The sequence below is a fragment of the Lissotriton helveticus genome, chromosome 11, assembly GCF_964261635.1.
Source record: "Lissotriton helveticus chromosome 11, aLisHel1.1, whole genome shotgun sequence".
NCBI lineage: Eukaryota > Metazoa > Chordata > Amphibia > Caudata > Salamandridae > Lissotriton > Lissotriton helveticus.
The window spans coordinates 711753655-711770754 of record NC_136072.1 but is presented as its reverse complement, the minus strand read 5'-3'; the positions used below and the strand labels follow the sequence as shown (position 1 = coordinate 711770754).

Here is a 17100-nt window from a genome sequence, read left to right as displayed (position 1 = left end):
TATTAGATTGTTCCTTAAGTAGATTGAAAAGTTTCCTGGGTCTGTTTACTGCGTTATCCAGTTCTTTCCTGAAAAAGTCTTTTTTAGATTTAATAATGCTTTTATTGTAAGCTTTCTTGGATTGTCTCAGTAGGGTTAGGTGGGGCGAAGAAGGGTGTTGTCGCCATTTGCTTTCTGATAGTCTCATTTATCTTCTTTCTTCATTAAGGGCATCACTGAACCACGGGTTTTTGACTTTGTCAGTGAACCTTTTCAGTTTTAAAGGGGCTATGTCCTTGATAATGCTCGACATTGTCTTGTTTTAGTGCCAAGTGAGGTCATTGACGTCAACCATGCTCTTGGGTGCTTGCACGTCTAATGTACAGCGTGCGGCTATGTTTTCCATATTAATTCCTCGAGTGTCCCTGGTCCATTTTCTAGGTTTAAAAGCTTGTGAAGACGATTTGTTTTTTTTAAGGGAATTTCGAATGTGATTATATGGTGATTGGGCCAATCACCGGGTGTGATTACAATATTCTCTATCGCTTTCTCTTTAGCTATGATCCATTCTAAGGTGGATCCTTTGGAGTGGGTGGGGAGATGACATCCTTGGACTAACAATTGCTCTACCAGGAAGGTTTTAAGGATGGTGATTTGACTATCTACCTGATCCTCCCAATGAATATTAAAATCTCCTAAGAAGATATCGTTAGACTGCAGGTTAGAGTTGGTGGTAATGATTTCTATTAGCTGTTCTATGAATTTGGTCTTTGTACTGGGGTGGGTGGTAGAGTGCATGGAGTTTACAGTTTTGGTTATCTGCTGCTCTTAGGGACATGCCCATATATTCACAAGACTAATGGGTTAGCATGTATTTTTGTGATGGAAATGTCTGATCTGTGAATACAAGCGGTGCCTCCACCCCTTCCTTCATTTCTGTCCGGTCTCATAATCTGATAGTTCGGAGGGACTAACAGGTCTAAGCATGGCGAAGATGAGTCCGATAGCCATGTTTCAGTTAAGATGGTAACGTCTATTTGATGGCTTAGTATGATGTCGGCTATGTCAGCCGCGTGTTTATTTGCGGAGCGACGGTTAAGTAGTATACACCTCATGTGTTCCTGATCATTGACCCTAGTCGAGACAGACTCTTCAGGCATTGATGGCACATTCTTTAGGTTGTTGGCATTAGGCCCTCGATCTTTGGATTGAGAAGTTCTGTCCCCATTCGTTATGATTGTTTGGATGTGATTTTCTCCTGTCTTATTATGAGAAGTAGGAGTAGGTTTATGACGACAGAATGGATAATAGTTCACTATTTGTCAGATAGTTGAGTTGAGAACGTGGACGGTAAATTCTGTTTGATGCTGCCATAGGGGTGGACCTGTGTTTAACTTGTGTTTCCCGAGAGGTAACCTGAAGGACCTCTATTTTAGCAAGCCGTTTTTCTGATAGGCACAGCAGGTTTTTCATATCTTTAATAGCGGTTAGCATTGCTTTGTAAGTCTTGCTAGATTGCGAGCTGAGATTTATAAAATCCCCATTTGTAGGTAGGGGTCTGGTTTTTCCCTCGTCCGATCTGTGAGGGTTGTGTGGGTGCTCCTATTGGATGGCAAGTTTTGACTATCTCTGCAGTTATCTGTGTGTTTTTCTAAGCCTAAAACCGGAACCACAACTCCCTGTGATGTAACCTTACGTGTCCCTTCCGCTATCATGTTCAAATACTGATTTTTCCATCCATCTGACTGTTCCCATCTGAGGGACAAGATCAGCGTTAGGGGTAGGATGAGAGCTAGAATCGAGGGGAGAGTCGGAGGGGGAGGAGACTATTGAACGTTTTGTGTTGATGTCCCTACCGCTAGCCTTGCTAGATTCCTGATACAATTGTTGGCGCTCCTCGATGGGTGACCCACATAATATAGGAGGTATAACACAATGAGATTTAAATGCGTCAAACATGTTATAAGAAGGCTGTACCAGAAATATCTTGAGTCCTTCATTTAGGTTAATGAATTGTGCGAATAACCAATTAATTGAATGATATTTATTGATGTCACTACCCGGCGCCCGCTATCATCGACAAAGGCGGTTGCAGAAACGTATCTGTGTATGTACTTTTATCCCATAAAAAGCTGGGTTAATCTGCGCCCTTGGGTGCTGGTATTTGTTAACCATGAATCCTTAAAATTGGTTCACGACTTCACCCTCGCACAAGAAGCAACCGCCCGCGAGTACATGGATTTGGGTGATGAATGGAGAGTTATATAAATATGAATCATTCATTGCAATTTAAAACTGATAGCTAGCACCACCTTACCTTCGGCAGGATTCATAACTGCATCATGGAGTAATGTGGCCATACTTCCAGCAACCCCTGAAAGTACAAACATTTAGTTAGAAAAAAGTTGCTTCAACTAAATCCAGACTTTGACTCATTCAGGCAAAATAATTTTTCAGTTGCAGCCTACGATACAGTTTTTTAAAGGGGTTGGAATGGAGACCATTACAAAACTGTAAGCTACCATCTTAATACCTGCCTGTTTAGTGCAAAGGCAAGAGCAATTTGAAAACTTAAGTCCCAAATAGACTATGGCACACCTCATTTAACCTAAAGCACAGTTTACCGCTTTTACAATATGGAAATGGCATGTTCACAGAGATTCTCCACATAAAAGTATCTCACAGGTTCCACCAAGTGAAAAATATGGATGTCCTTTCTTGACCACTGGTAACAGACAGCCACATAGAGAACAGTAAGATATCATTAAGCCAATGCATGAATCTGTAGCAAAGTTACTAAAGACTGCAAGGCATGAAAAGGAACTCTCTGCTCACGTAATTTCTTTGCTCTTAGTTGTGACCCTTATAGAAAGCGGCTACTGCGCTGTGGGTCAAAACCTTTTATGGGTTCTAACTCTTATCAGTGTCTAGAAGGTCGGGGGGTGACAGAGGTACCAAGAAGTTCAGGAAAACTGATCATCACATCCAGAGGCAGATGTTATCGAATGGAACACCACTGGGTTTCAGCACCTGCAGCCTTGGCATGTTTTAAAAGGAGAAAGAAATGCATATTGATAACCAAGGATTTCATGGCAGGGAAGAGACTTCAGTTAGGGAAAGCAGCTACTCTTAGAGACAGTCATCCACAGAAGTATTGCTATTTTACCTATAGTTCCAATTGTAACGTCCAAAACAGAGGGTAAGGTTTTTTTTTTTAAAGTATGCTGTTGTGGGATGTGGCAGTGAGGAGTGTGGAGATCCAAGAAAAAACTATAAGGCAGAGGGAGAGGACTGCTCACCTACAATCAAGAAGGAAGAATGAACAAATGCATGCTGCCTATCGGAGATATGCAAGAAGGGAAGAGGTTCTTGAGTAGAGGGAAAGCAGTGCTTAGTTTGTATAAAATGTTTTTTTTAAAGAACGTGCTTGCACCACACATTGCCCCTGTCATGCTGTCAATCACAGGAGCGTAGTGGTACAAAAGGGGGTGGTGATGGACGGAGAATCTGAACCAATCAAACACTCACACCCAGTCAAGAGATCTAGGTTTAATCCATCACCGTTCTTTAGCTCACTCTGCCACCCCAGTTCAGACATGGCCATATGCAAATCAGTCTGACCCTGTGCCTCATGGGAACAGTCCAGCCCGAACGGCCAAGCAATGCCTTCCCTGGACCGGAAACAAGCTTCAGAGGACCGGTTTCTGGCATTTCAGCTAACTTCAGCCCAGCTTGCTTGAATCCAGTGGCAAAGTGAGCAAGGGACTCACGTCTGAGCATACCCGGCCAACTTATGGCGAACAAAGTGGTACAAAAGGGGGTGGTGATGGCCATTCCCTTTCGTGCCAATCACAGAAACAGCACAACTACTGCCAATCAGACTTCTACAAATGTGACAGTTCGGACTATTTCATGCCCCCAAAGCTAGAGGAATGGAATGGGCGGCAGGTCAGTCATTTTTAATATATATTGAATTTTTAATTAACTGCTGTTGTGGTCATCGCCAAACTAGCCAGACAGCGCCTGCTTGTGTCAGTCTTTCACAAACACCGCTGTTGACAATTAATTACTGGTGCTGAGCACCAGAAAGGACTCGCTCGAATTAAGCACAAGAGGCAGGTGAGAATAGTATACCTTGCTGGTTACTCCTACTCCCTTTAGAAGAACTCTTGGTAGAGTTTTGGTTGAGTTTCAACAACTTGTTGAAGAAAAGCATAAATGGATGTCTCTGAGCCTAAAACACATCCTGAAGGTAAACATAAATCAATGTCTCTGGACCCAACACATCCCCCAAAGGCAAGGAGGGAGAGGAGACCCTGTGCTTGAGCAGAAAAAATACAATCCCTACAGCCCAGTAAGGAAAGAACTGACCTGAAGTCTGCCATCAAGCCTGTTAGAAACGGGGGTTCCCGGTATGCTAGGACACACGCCAGAGCCGTGCAGAAACCCCCGGTCTAGTCAGGGCGAGAGAGCTACACCCTGAGGAGAACCCCTGCTCACCCCTTGGTAGCTTGGCACGAGCAGTCAGGCCTATCCCAGAGGCAATGTGTAAAGCGTTTGCGCAACACAGACACACACCGGCGACACACTAGGCACACTACAAAAGAGACTCCACACAAGGTTATATAATAGCCTTTGTATTATAAAAACACATTAGAATCACAGACATATGCACGGTGCCTACAGGCACTAGGACATTATTTACAGGGGATTATGTACAAGGCAGCGCCAACTCAAGTCGCTGCTAGAGCAATCGCAAAAGTGCAAGTAATCAATATAGAACCCCCAGTACCTACTGGCAAGATCATAAACTTAGCATCATATCAACGAGGCATAACTACATTAGATCAGGCATACCCCTAGAACATCATACCCTGACGTTAGGCCTCCTTATAGCATAAATGCAACATCATTAGGGTAGAAAGACATCATGGAAAACCATATTAGGATGGGCATAAATCATGTTAGCATTAGGCATCTCATACATAAACCCTGCAGTGTAAGCATTAGGGGAAAACCTCAGGCCTAGATACCTATTGCATCCATCCGGCATCATCACTTAAAGCATAACTTTAGGCACAGATCATTTTAGCACTTGGCATACCCCAAATAGGCATCAAAATGGCATTAGGCATAACCATCAGCATAGATACCTTAGGCCCAAACCTTAGACAGAGAAACACCTTAGATATCATATCAGCATAATTCGCATTTGGCATAACACATAAGTATCTCAACAGGCAGAACACACATTAGGCATAAAATTAGCACTGCAAAACCAGAGTGAAAAGCTGCTCCCATTTTAATTGTCATCCATGGTGTAGATTAGCGTGTGGCGCCCCTGCGCCTGGGAAGCCCCTACTCTGGGGCTCGAATAACAAAATTCTGACCAACGTTGCAACTGCCCACTGTCCAGTGGGGCAGTTGTGTGAGGCTAAGTCAGCGCTGGTATGTTGGAGCCCTCCCTCTTTGGGGGTTTAAAGCACTGGCACCACTAATCACGTTGGAGCCTCCACTCTGAGGCTCAACTGTACAGAAATGCCCAACTTGTTGCAGCGGCCCACAACTGCGGCGCCGCTGGGTAGCCAAAGTAGTCACTGGCACCAGTTTGCATAGGAGCCCCACTCCGGGGCTCTGAAGTTAAAAAGTGCCCAAGGTTGCAGCGGCCCGCTCCTGCAGTGCAGCTGTGTGTCCACCAAAGCACTGCCCAAGTTAGAGCCCCCCCTCTGGGGCTCGAAAGTACTAAAGTGCCACAACTGTGGCAGCGGCCCGCTCCGGCGGTGCCACTGTGGAGTGTGACCCGGTATTTACACCCAAACACTCGGTAAGGCGGCCCCCACCTCACCACAGCCAGAGCCCAGCCCCACTCACCATTCCTTAGGGGTTGGGCAGGTGAGTTAACGGCCAGTCTCGCCCTCTGTCGTTGCTGCCACTCGCAAGCACCGACCCTGCGCACTCTTGAAGCCCCCACTCACCGGCAGTCTCCTTGCGCTGCTCTAGGGCTTCTCCCGACACCAGCGGCCTTGTTGCAGCAGGCGCAGTACGTGGGGCTCCCCTCAGCTCCCGGGACCCCTGCCAACAGCACCACCTCTCTGGCAGCCACCCACTACTCTCGGACCGCGCTCTGATTGGCCGGTCCCTCTCACTCCCAGGCTTCCGGTTTACTCGGGTGAGGCCCGCCTATGTCCCAGGCCCAGTTGCCTGACTTCCTGGGCGGCCGGCAGCTCCTCCGTTTCTCGGCCGGTGCTGCGGCGGTGAAATCCTCTTCAAAAGTGTGGGTGGGCACCCGCTTACATATAAAATCAATTGTGGGGTACGCACCCACCATTTAAGGATAAAGATAAGCGGGTGGCTGTTGTAAACAGGTATTGAAGGCACAGAAAACGCGGCGCAAATGCGGGGTGGGCACCCGCTCTTCCAGGCAACGCAGAGCTCTCCCTGGCACATGGGAGCCCTGCTGGGGTTGTGGATTCTTTCCTTTGGTGGGTAGTTAGGAGGTAGTGCTTTTCTCTGGCAATCAACACATAGCGCTCACGAGGCGCTAGGGTCCAGGAAGCAGTCAGGGTTGGGTAGAGATCAGCAGACCTCAGGGCAGCTCTTCCCCAGCAGTATAGCAATCCCAGGGGATAGTTAGACAAAGCAAGGATGGCGATCCTGAAGTACAGCAGCCCCTGCTCCAGCAGACTCTCTTCCTGGGTCCAGTAGAGGGGTAGAGGGGCAGAGTTGGGCACAGGGGCCAGCACGCAGAGTCCCACGGTGGTTCCTCCTGGCAAGGTGTCCCCACAACATCAGCACAAGCACCTGTATTTATACACCTCCCTGCCCTGCGTCTGGAAGGAGGTAGAAGTTTCAGGAAGAGTAGGGTCTTCTGTAAGGGTCTTGGAGGTTCCCGCCCCAACTGGCACTGGGAGGGGTGTTAGTAGGGGGCGGAGCTAACCTTGTACAGGGCAGGCACTGACCAAGTCAGGAACAGGGGATTCCTCCGCCCACTACTCTAGTTGCAGACCTCCCACTCAGCCTGACCCTACCACCCTGGCACCACCCACTCCTCACCAGCCCTCGTCACTTCTAGAAACAGACATGCAGGCAGGCACACAGCACACAGAAATGCAGGCAGGCACACAGCACACAGAAATGCCAACTTCTAAAAGTGGCACTTCTAAAATAGTAAAAGTAAATCTGTGCACACCATTTATTATTCCCATTGCACACATACCAAACATTACATACTTATTTTGTCTTATTTAGGAATTATTCCATAAGGGAGGGGTTCCCAATGTTAGCCTATGGAGGGCAGAGAGCGCACACACTCTGCACTGCTAACCAATGCTAAAGTGCCCAGAGTCCTAAAACCACCAACACCATGTAAAAAAAAAAAAAGGTAGGAGGAAGGCAAAAAGTTTAGGGATGACCTTGCAAAAAGAGCCAAGTCCAACAAAGCCTTCCAGGAATACAGACTAGGAAAAGGGGATTCTGCTTAATGAACCTACATCAATAGTGCATCAATACAAAAACAAAAAAAAGGACGTCAATCTATGTATCAACCAATCATGTGCAAGTTGAGAATAAGTGAAATGGTCCGACAGGGCGACAAGTTGGTGTCCAGATGCGAGGCTTCCTAAACTGAAAAAATACTTTCAGGGAAACCCCGCCCCCGCTGTCCATGTAGCAGTTCTGCTCTCAAAAGAATATACTACGTGATACATTGTGATCGTATGTATAACCAACACATGGTTTATTAGCTGCAGCGTTTATTTCTTTATTTAATTCTATATTTTCGTATTTAGGTTTATTAGGAGTGGCATACACAGGGCCGGTCCCTGTGTGGTCCTGATGAAGAGCTTGGGGTAGGCTCGAAACATGTTGATCTTACACTGAACTTCTAAACCATTATAGTTCGTTTTTCCTTTTATCACCCCTTTTTAGACATACCAACTTAGGAGTGATAATAAAGTATTTTAGCACACTAGCAAGGTATTTTTAATCACTCTAGCCCACTCCACCACATTTTCTGCACTACACATAGTCTTCCACTTAAAGTGCTCCTACGTATTTCCGCAAGTCGCAGCACGCCCCAGTTCGTAGAGAACTGGGATGGCCTCAATGAAGAAGCATGTCACCGTGAGGAAACCCTGGTGAGTGAGGGGACTCAAGAAAGACAGTTTTCTTTCCTGGAGGCAATTTTTGATCGCTTTGATCCTTACCCTATGACTAGGTCCTCTACCTGACACCTCGGGTTTCAGTTTAAGCAAAATAAAGGAGGGCGGACCTAGCTCTACAAAACCTCTACCTCCCCTTTCTTTTTGATACAAGTTGAGAATAAACCAACTAGCAGCACACCTACCATCTTGAGTGCATGTCTCATGACTCAAAGCTGCACCTCAGTTTTCATTCAGTGAGAACAGCAAAATAAGTTTTGGTATAGCTTAAGATGCACTTGTGGCCCTGCAATTTACCCTGACTACTCTGCTCTACGTTTTGTCCCGCAGTCTACATATCAATTTCTTACAACACGACTACAAATTAGTCGCTACTGGGACAACAAGATGTGATGTGGATAGAGGGGGAGCAAACAAAAGTTCATAATTTACAGTTCTTTAGAAGTTTACAGATTGAAGAGCTATGTTTTTAACAATTTTTTTAAATAGGTTTGATCAACACAGGGACGCAGATATCGTGATAACGGATTCCAGTGTTAGGGGGGGGGGGGGACTGAAAAGAAAAGGAGCAGCCCCCATATCTGGCCGTACATATACGCTGAGGGTAATGTAACAGTTGGTCCCTAGATTTAAGATTGCAGGTGGAAATGTAGGGCTGTAACCCGTTTTGCAATTAACACGGGCCGCTTCCATGAATAGTCTTGTGGAGCAGGTATAGGAGCTTAAAAAGGGCATGCTTTCTTAGAGGGGAGGTTGCAGATCAAGCGTGCAGCCATACTTTGTATAACTTGAAGCTGAGAAAAGAGACCCTCATTCACTGCAACCATTAAGGAGATACCGTAGTCCAGGCGACTCACAATGAAAGCTTGGATGAGAGACCTCTCGGTCTGCAATGGTAGCCTGTGGAAGACTTTACTGAGCATAAGCATCAAACCGAAACACGTTCCACAGACTGAGTTCACTTGTTCTTTCATAGACAAATTTGTGTCAATTAGAACACCAAGGTTTTTGACTGGTGTTTTTGGGGATCGGAGACGGCCCCAACTCACTTGGCCACCGGTTATTAGACCAGAGGGACTGAGCTTTCCCAAAGAGCACAATTTCAGTCTTACCGGTGTTCATTTGAAGGTAGTTTGGCTGACATCCAAAGAGTCTTACATTACCTGCATCTTAGTTTGATGGATTCGGGGTTGGGCTCCATAAAGAAGACAAGTTTTGTGTCATCTGCATAAGAGATGGCATCAAATCTGCAAGATCTTATCACTTTGGCTAGGGGGACCACACAGATACTATAAAGGGTGGGGCTCAAAGACAAGCTCTGGGGCACCCTCTTATGCTGTACAATTGCTCTGGAATTGAAGACGTCAAGCTGTACTGAATGAGTGATCAGCCAAAAACTGTTTCAGCAAGCCTAATGCTTTACCCCGACTCCAATCTCCCTTAATCTTTGAACTAAAGATGCACGGGAGATGGTGTCGGAAGCTGCAAACAAGTCTAGTAAAAACAACATGGATGAGTTCCCTCTGTCCAAGGTTAGTCTCATTGAATCCAGGACCTCCACTTATGCTTTTTCCATACCATAGGAGGTCCGAAATCCTGACAGGGAGGGATCCAAAAAAAGCTAGCAGGATTATGGAAACGCTACAAGTTGACGATTGACCAAGGTCTACAGGACCTTTCCAAGAAAGGAAGCAGACTTATAGGTCTATAGTTGGTCATCTTTCATGGGTCAGCTGTATTTTTTGTTGTTTTTAGTATCGGTCTGGCACGAGCAGTTATCCATTTTAATAGGAAGGATTCTGAGCTCAAGGAAAGATTTTGCAGGTCAGCAATAGGGGCAAGAAGGGCTGGGCCAGATAATATAAAGCAGGACAGGATAATCTGGAGATCCAGATTTTATTGTATTAAATCGGGCCAACACTTGTTCAGGAGTAACTGGATTTAAAGTATCCAGGAGTGTGGGGTGGATAATATCTGGCGAATTACATACGGTCATCCCTTCTGGCTTCGAATCATTGGGAAAGGATATGTACATCTTAAAGAGCTTTTCCCTAAATTGAGTTGCAAGATCATCACAGAGGACCTGGGAAGTTGGAATTGGTGAGGCACAAATTGTCAGATTAGTGAATTCCTTCACAATATTATTAAGTTCTCTCGTTGAATTGCCTGCCTTATTAATCCCGTCTACTATAGTATACAAATTTCTTGCTACTTTGATATTCTTATGACAGTTATCTAACGCAGCCATTCTATCAGCCAAGAGTTAAACTTTTTACTTACGCCTGGAGGTTGATAGACCAATGCACCCTTCCAGATGGACTTTGACAATGTTTCAAGTTTAGAAATAACCATCTCTGCCCAGTCGCTGCTACCCGATTCTAAGAGTATGATTATCACTAAGTTTCTAAAAGCAATTGACACACCTCCACCCCTTCGCCCCATCTTTAGACTATTGATTCTAATTAGGCTAAAGTCCTACGGAAGAGCTTATGGGAATGCATGAGAATGCTGTAGGATGCAGCCAGGTTTCGGTGATAAAACAAATATCAGGCCTTTCTGTGGCCAGAAGATCCCATAGTTCTAGCGGGTTTGAGAATAGAGCTGGAATTTAGGTAGAGACAGTGCACCTGTGAAATGGAGGACCCAACAGTCTCTGACCGTTTCTTTCTTTTAAGTAGGAGTCCTGCCCACCAATATTGTTGTCTAAAAGTTTGCACCTACTTTGGGGGGTAGGGATGAAGCAAACAAAATTAAAATTATTACAGGTGTGGGGACCATACCATTGTAGGAAGAGTCCTCCAATACATCGTGAGAGATTGTATGCCTACTCTTAGCTTCAATTACCCTAAACTTGAGTGAGCAACCCAAACAGAAATGCACGCAGTTTGTACAAGCAGTGAGTAAAATGACCAGCCTCATCTGCTGTAGTACTACATGGCTTAACTGCAAGACATCCTTCACACTGGTGGAACAGGAGTATTGTTTTAGAAAGCAGGTAAAAGCCATTGTGTCAACCCAGCACAGATAATGGGCATGCAAAAAAGGAATCAAAGCCCTCTTGGCTTTACCATAAGTGAACTAGGGCTTCTAGAAAACAATCATTTAAGTACATGTGGATAAGTAAGAGACATTGGAAATGGCAAGGCTGGTCTTCTAAAATTCTGACCCACCAAAGGGCAGCCCCCTTTAAGCGATGAAGAAGCACTATGTGTTCTTTATGGCCTCTAAATCTGAAGAGTCATTCTAGCATTCATGGTGTGGCTTGTCACTTTCATTACAGGTATGAAACCAGTGGGAGAACCTAATGATTCGTAGTTTAAGTTCTTAGTCTCCATGCTTCACTGATTACCACGGTGCTATGCAAAACACAAACACAGGCTATGATGCACGCACAAAAGATGCTGGCTCCTATAGTTATGTTACTTATCTGTAACACTAGATCAGACTCTTGCTATTTCTCATAGATGGCTATGCTGGTACCTTATACATAGGGAGGATGTATACATAAAGGGAGATTGGGGAATAATCAGTTTAATAATTAGCCAAGCGCACTCTGTGGTCCAACCAACATTTTCTGGATAGATCTTAGAATTCCACTGTAGTGCCTTCAAGCACTAAGTATGTTGTCTCTTATGAAGTCCTGACTATTCCTCTCTAGGCGAGGTTGGGTAGGCTGCATGTGAACTGAAGGAAAATTAAATTAAAACAAAAAACACCATAGATACTTTTACTACTATGGCATAGATCAGGGGTCTCCAACCTTTTGTGTAGTCAGAGCCACTTCTGGCCAGTGAAAATCGCCGTGAGCTACTGAACCCGAAGCAACTCGCGCACTTTTCAGAGAGACCCCCCCACGCCTAGTTTCATTGACTTAAAGCCTAATTTCATCAGAGCCCATACTGTGGTTTGAATAAAATACCCAAGACAGGCCTGACTTAAGAGTTCCCTAGAACACCAAAAGGAATGACTTTGGATTTGTGACGCTTCAAGACATTTCAATTAATAGGTCCAAAATTAAAGTCCAAAAGAGACACTGCTAACGAGTACAAATTACAAAACGATAAAGTAGTACTATCACAAAATTAGCTGCAATACACCATATAATTTGTCTTTTTGCTGCATGATTTTGTCAAACTTGCTGCATAATTTGGTCCCCCAGTGCCACATAATACCAGTGTGCCTGAACCATGACTTAAATGTCATGCCCCCCATACCCCTCTACTCCTACCTGCCTCATCATGAGCTTGGCCTGGACTACTGGACACAGATAACTGCAGAGACGTAAGAGGCAGTGGTACTCAAGGGCTTGTGGAAAGTGAGCAATCAGACAGCAGCACGAAAATCCAACTGCTGATCCTGGCAACCTTGCTTGACTGAAACCATGTAGGCAGAGTATGGTCTTATTGCTGCAAGCTTATTCTTTTCCTTTGGATACATATCTAGCCGGAGCGGCAGGTGAAGTTGAATATGAATACGGTATCAAAGAAGGAGTGCCTTTTAACTACTCAATATTCAGCCTGGAATTTCTAAAAAACGTCATTCATCTTTGGAATAAAAGCATACAATAGTAAAACCAGCACTATGCCCTTTATGTCTACATGTATACAAGATAAGCAAATCACTGCACCTCGAACACAAGCATCAACCCAATCACAGTGACAGCCAATTAGAACCACAATATGAGGTCTACAATTTAAGTGCATTGCTGAACATCAACAATGATGACCAATTAATGCACTGGGAAACCACTAAAAGACCAAGAACAGCGCATATGCACATTCCTTGTTTTATACTTAGTCCGAGTGACAACATACAGAAGCAGGTCGACCAATTTTGTTGATACCACAAATGTTTTCCACCAAATACCAAGTTCATGGAGCATGAATATATGAATAACCCAGTGTTAATGTTTGAGACCATTAGCTACCAAATGGTTGCATTTTGAATAAGCTGTAAAAGCTACACAGAGTTTAGGTTCTTGCAATGGCCAAATTTGGATTTTACTTGTGGCCCCAACCCCTACTCTGTGAGTTTCTTGGGCAAACGGGAGCTTTCTGCAGAGATTTCCTAATTTCAAACAGCAGTTTCTTAACTACAGTACAAATGTGCAAACTTTGAATTCATCTAGTACGTTGACCTTAGTCTAATTTTCCTTCCCCCCCCCCCCCCCCCCCATTTTCAAACTTAGTGGGAAGTACAAGCAAAGCGGCCGAATATGTGTTGTCCGAGCAGCACAACCTGAGTTTCTTATGCTTCAAGTTTCCGCTCTCTGTTCCCAAGGTAATAATGGTCATACAGTTGTATGACAATCTCAGCAAGATCTTCAAATCCTCGAAAGGGCCTCTGAAAAATGACGAAAATCTGTATTTTATTGAGGTATGAATGACGACCAAGCCCAACGGAGGTGATATATAGGTGTAAATCTATCAAGGAGAAAAGGAGAATCCTTGTGCCACTCCACACTGAAATCAAGGTGGAATAGAAAAGAGTCCATATTTTTACTTCCTAAGACCTACTCTCCAGGAAGGAGTTTAACCATCCCAAACCCGACAGTTTCACTAGACAACAGGTACCTTATCAAAAGGGCATGATCAACAGTCTCAGTCTAGGTCAAAATGTAAAGTTTGAAAAACTACTCTGGGCGACGCCTATTTTTAGCATAAGGGACAGCTTTCTGAACTAAAACTGCTTGCACAACAATGGATTGGCAGAAGAACATTAAAATAGCCTTTCAAAAATGTCTGCAAAGACGGATATAGGTGAAAGGTCTTGGCACAAAGATTTTATAACTTTCACCTGCTCAGCAGAGAAATTTAGTGGTGTTTAAACAGAGATGGACGAGTATTATCTGTGTTCTGACAAATAAACACCACTGTCCCGTTACAAGCAATTTTCTGGAAACACAGGAGGAGATGCATTTTGTTCAAAGTCTTGAGATTTTAGAGAGAGCTAGAGAGAAAGTGCGCAAGAGAAAGTGCACGAACCAGGGAACGAGAGACTCCTCCTAAAAGGTATAGCAAAAGAACCTCAGGAGTAAACAAAGTACTATAATAAATTCAACTTTTTACTAACTTGTAAATCTCCTACAGAAACTGTTTCTTCAATATAGCGTGATGTTTCTCATGCCAAATGTGTTAGGCTCTTTATTGTAACCCTTGCTGCCTTGTTTTCGAATTGTGATTTTCAGACTAAAAGAAAAGGGAAGGGAAGTCTGATGTAGGCTCTGATACATTTCGGAGTGCAAATGACTAGGGAAATCGTATTATAAACTATTTAAAATCCCTTTGGCAGGTGTGGAGTAGTAAAAGAAATTGTTTTTTTTTTTAATTAAGGGGGGGGGGGGGAACTCTTCAAGCAACAACCATAATCCTAGCTGATGTGAATGACAAAAGCGGCCAAATTAACCTGCGCTTAACCCTCTGGTAGCTTCCCACGAAAGCGGTCGGGCTTAACTTGAAGGCACTGCATTACGTATTTATTAAACACAAAAACTGTATTAAGATAAAATAACACAAGAGGTACCCCACATCAATTTAGAAATAAAGAGCAAAATGTAACAAATAAAATAACAAAATGACAAAAATCTTATCAGTACAACCGGAGTTATGCAATTTTAAAGCTTGAAGTACAAATAGCACGAAGAAGCAGAATGCGATAACTGTGCGTATTTGGAAGTCAGAAGTTCAGGCAGACTTCGTGGAGTGGGGCCCGATCCTGCTGAAAAAGCTACCTTCTCAAAGTCAGGTACTCAAAGTTAGCCTGGGATGAAGATAGCAGGTCCAGTTTCCTTCTCAGTGAGTAGGGTAGGCCCCTCTGGGGAACAAAGCAGTCCTTCGGTCATGTCCGTAGGTCCCAGAGTGTCGCACACGGTCCAATGTTTATGCCTAGTGCCATCCTTTGAAGTGGGGGGAAACTTCTAGTCCACCCTCACACCTGGTTCTCGAAATGTCCTTCCTTACCCCTTTCTACTGCCCAGGCTCAGAGAGGTCTAGGGTGGTAAAAGGCTGGTGTCAAGCTCCTTTGTGAGTGTGCTGGAGCCAGCCCCTTGAAATGTAAGTGGGGCAGGGAACAAATCGGTCCCTCTCATCCTGGCAGGAAGGCGCTCTCCCAGCCACATCCAGGTACTATTGTTCACTACCTGGGCCCAATACACATTCCTGATGGGGGATAAATTAACACACCCAGACAGCTAGTAACTTCTAGAAGGCTTCAGACAGTTAAAGGCAGGGAAATGCCAATTTTCTAAAAATGCTACAGCAAAAAATGATAGACGTATTGCTGAGCAAATCAAACACTCACCCCAAGTCAAGAGATCTGGGTTAAATTCATTGTTCTTTTGCTCCACACACCATACCAGTTTTGACTGAGCTACGTGCAAATCAGTTTTGACCCTGCTCCTCGGGAGAACAGTCCAGCCCGATACTGCCAAGCCAGGTTTGCCCTGGACCAGAAACAAGCATCCTGGGACCAGAAACAAGCATCCTGGGACCAGTTTCGGGGCATCACCCCTCATCAGCCAGGCCATCTTCAATTCAGTGGCACAGCAAGCAAGGGACCCATGACTGGGCATACCCATCTTACTTAGGGGGGAAAATGCTGCAGCAACAAATGATGGACGGAATGCTGAACATATAAAACATACACCCCAAACTGGGGTCGTATAGTGAGCAAATGAACAATGGATTAAACCCAGATCTCTTGACTGAGGGTGAGAGGTTGAAAAGTTTCAGCAGTCCGGCCATCATCTTGTTGTGTTAGCTACGTTCGCCCTAACTGGCCAAAGGTATACCTGGACATGGGTCCCTTGCTTGCTGTGCCACTGGATTCAAGCTAGCCTGGCTGATGAGGGGTAATACCCCAAAACCGGTTCCAGGATGCTTGTTTCCGGTCCAGGGAGGACATGGCCTGGCAGTTCGGGATGGATTGTTCCCATTGGGCGCAGGGTCAAGACTGATTTGAATATGGCTAGATCCAAACTAGGGTGGCATAGAGAGCAAATGAACAATGGATTAATCACAGATCTCTTGACTGGGGGCGGGGAGGGGTTGAAAAGTTTCAGCACTCAGTCTATGATCTTGTTGCATTTGCTGACTTTCTAAAGGTGTATTTTCAAAATTGCAATCTTTTTAAGAGGATTTAAAGTTACAATTAATTTAAGTCTAAATATGAAATTTCTACCTACTGACAATCAAAAGGTAGCAGTTATTACATTTAATAAAGGTACTCCATGTATCCAATGGGAGTTTCACTTCCCCGGACATGTAAAAATTAAAAACACATGTTCTACTTTATAAATACAATGCACTCTACCCTACAGGCTGTTTAGAGCCTACTTTAGGAGTGGATTATATGTATTAAAAAAGGGTTTAGGCCTGGTAGAAGGATTATATTGCTAGGTCCAATTAGAAGTTTAAAACTGCACTACTAGCTGTCATGGCAGGTCTGAGACAGGTTTTAAAAGGCAAATTTTAAAGGGCGGCACAATGAGTGCTCCTGCCCACTAGTAGTATTTAATATGCAGGCCCTGGGTACCAATGGTACCATATATACGAGACGCTTACAAGTAAATTATATGTACCAATCAGGTGTGAGTCAATTGTTCAATGTTACAGGGGGAGAAAGCAAGAACCTTAGCACTGTTGAGCAGTGGAAAAGTGCAATGTTCTATAAGTCAAAAAAATATTAAACAGATTCAGAAAACAGAAAGGATGAAGGCAAAGGGGTTGGGGGTGACCCTGCAGAGAAGGTAAAGTCCAAGAAGTAGGAATAGCCTTGTCTAGATACACTTGTGTAACTTCACGAACACTGGATTTAGCAGTAACAATTATTTGGTATTGGAACATCAAGGAGCCAAGACCAACCCTCAAGTAAAATGATGTACACAATACAGAACACACCCTTCTATCAGAGTTTTGTTCAAAGCCTCATCAATCCAAGGGTGTGCTGAACGTAGGTACTCTCA

General features: G+C 44.4%; 1 protein-coding gene across 2 annotated transcripts in view; it reads right to left on the bottom strand.

Moving 5' to 3' along the window:
- Nucleotides 1–17100, bottom strand: part of SLC25A37 (solute carrier family 25 member 37) — a 95444-nt gene that overhangs the window by 36638 nt on the left and 41706 nt on the right. For both annotated transcript variants that reach the window (XM_078666581.1, XM_078666582.1), the window contains one exon: nt 2297–2353. In XM_078666581.1, coding sequence (XP_078522707.1) covers nt 2297–2353 — 57 coding nt within the window. The remainder of the gene's footprint in view (nt 1–2296; nt 2354–17100) is intronic.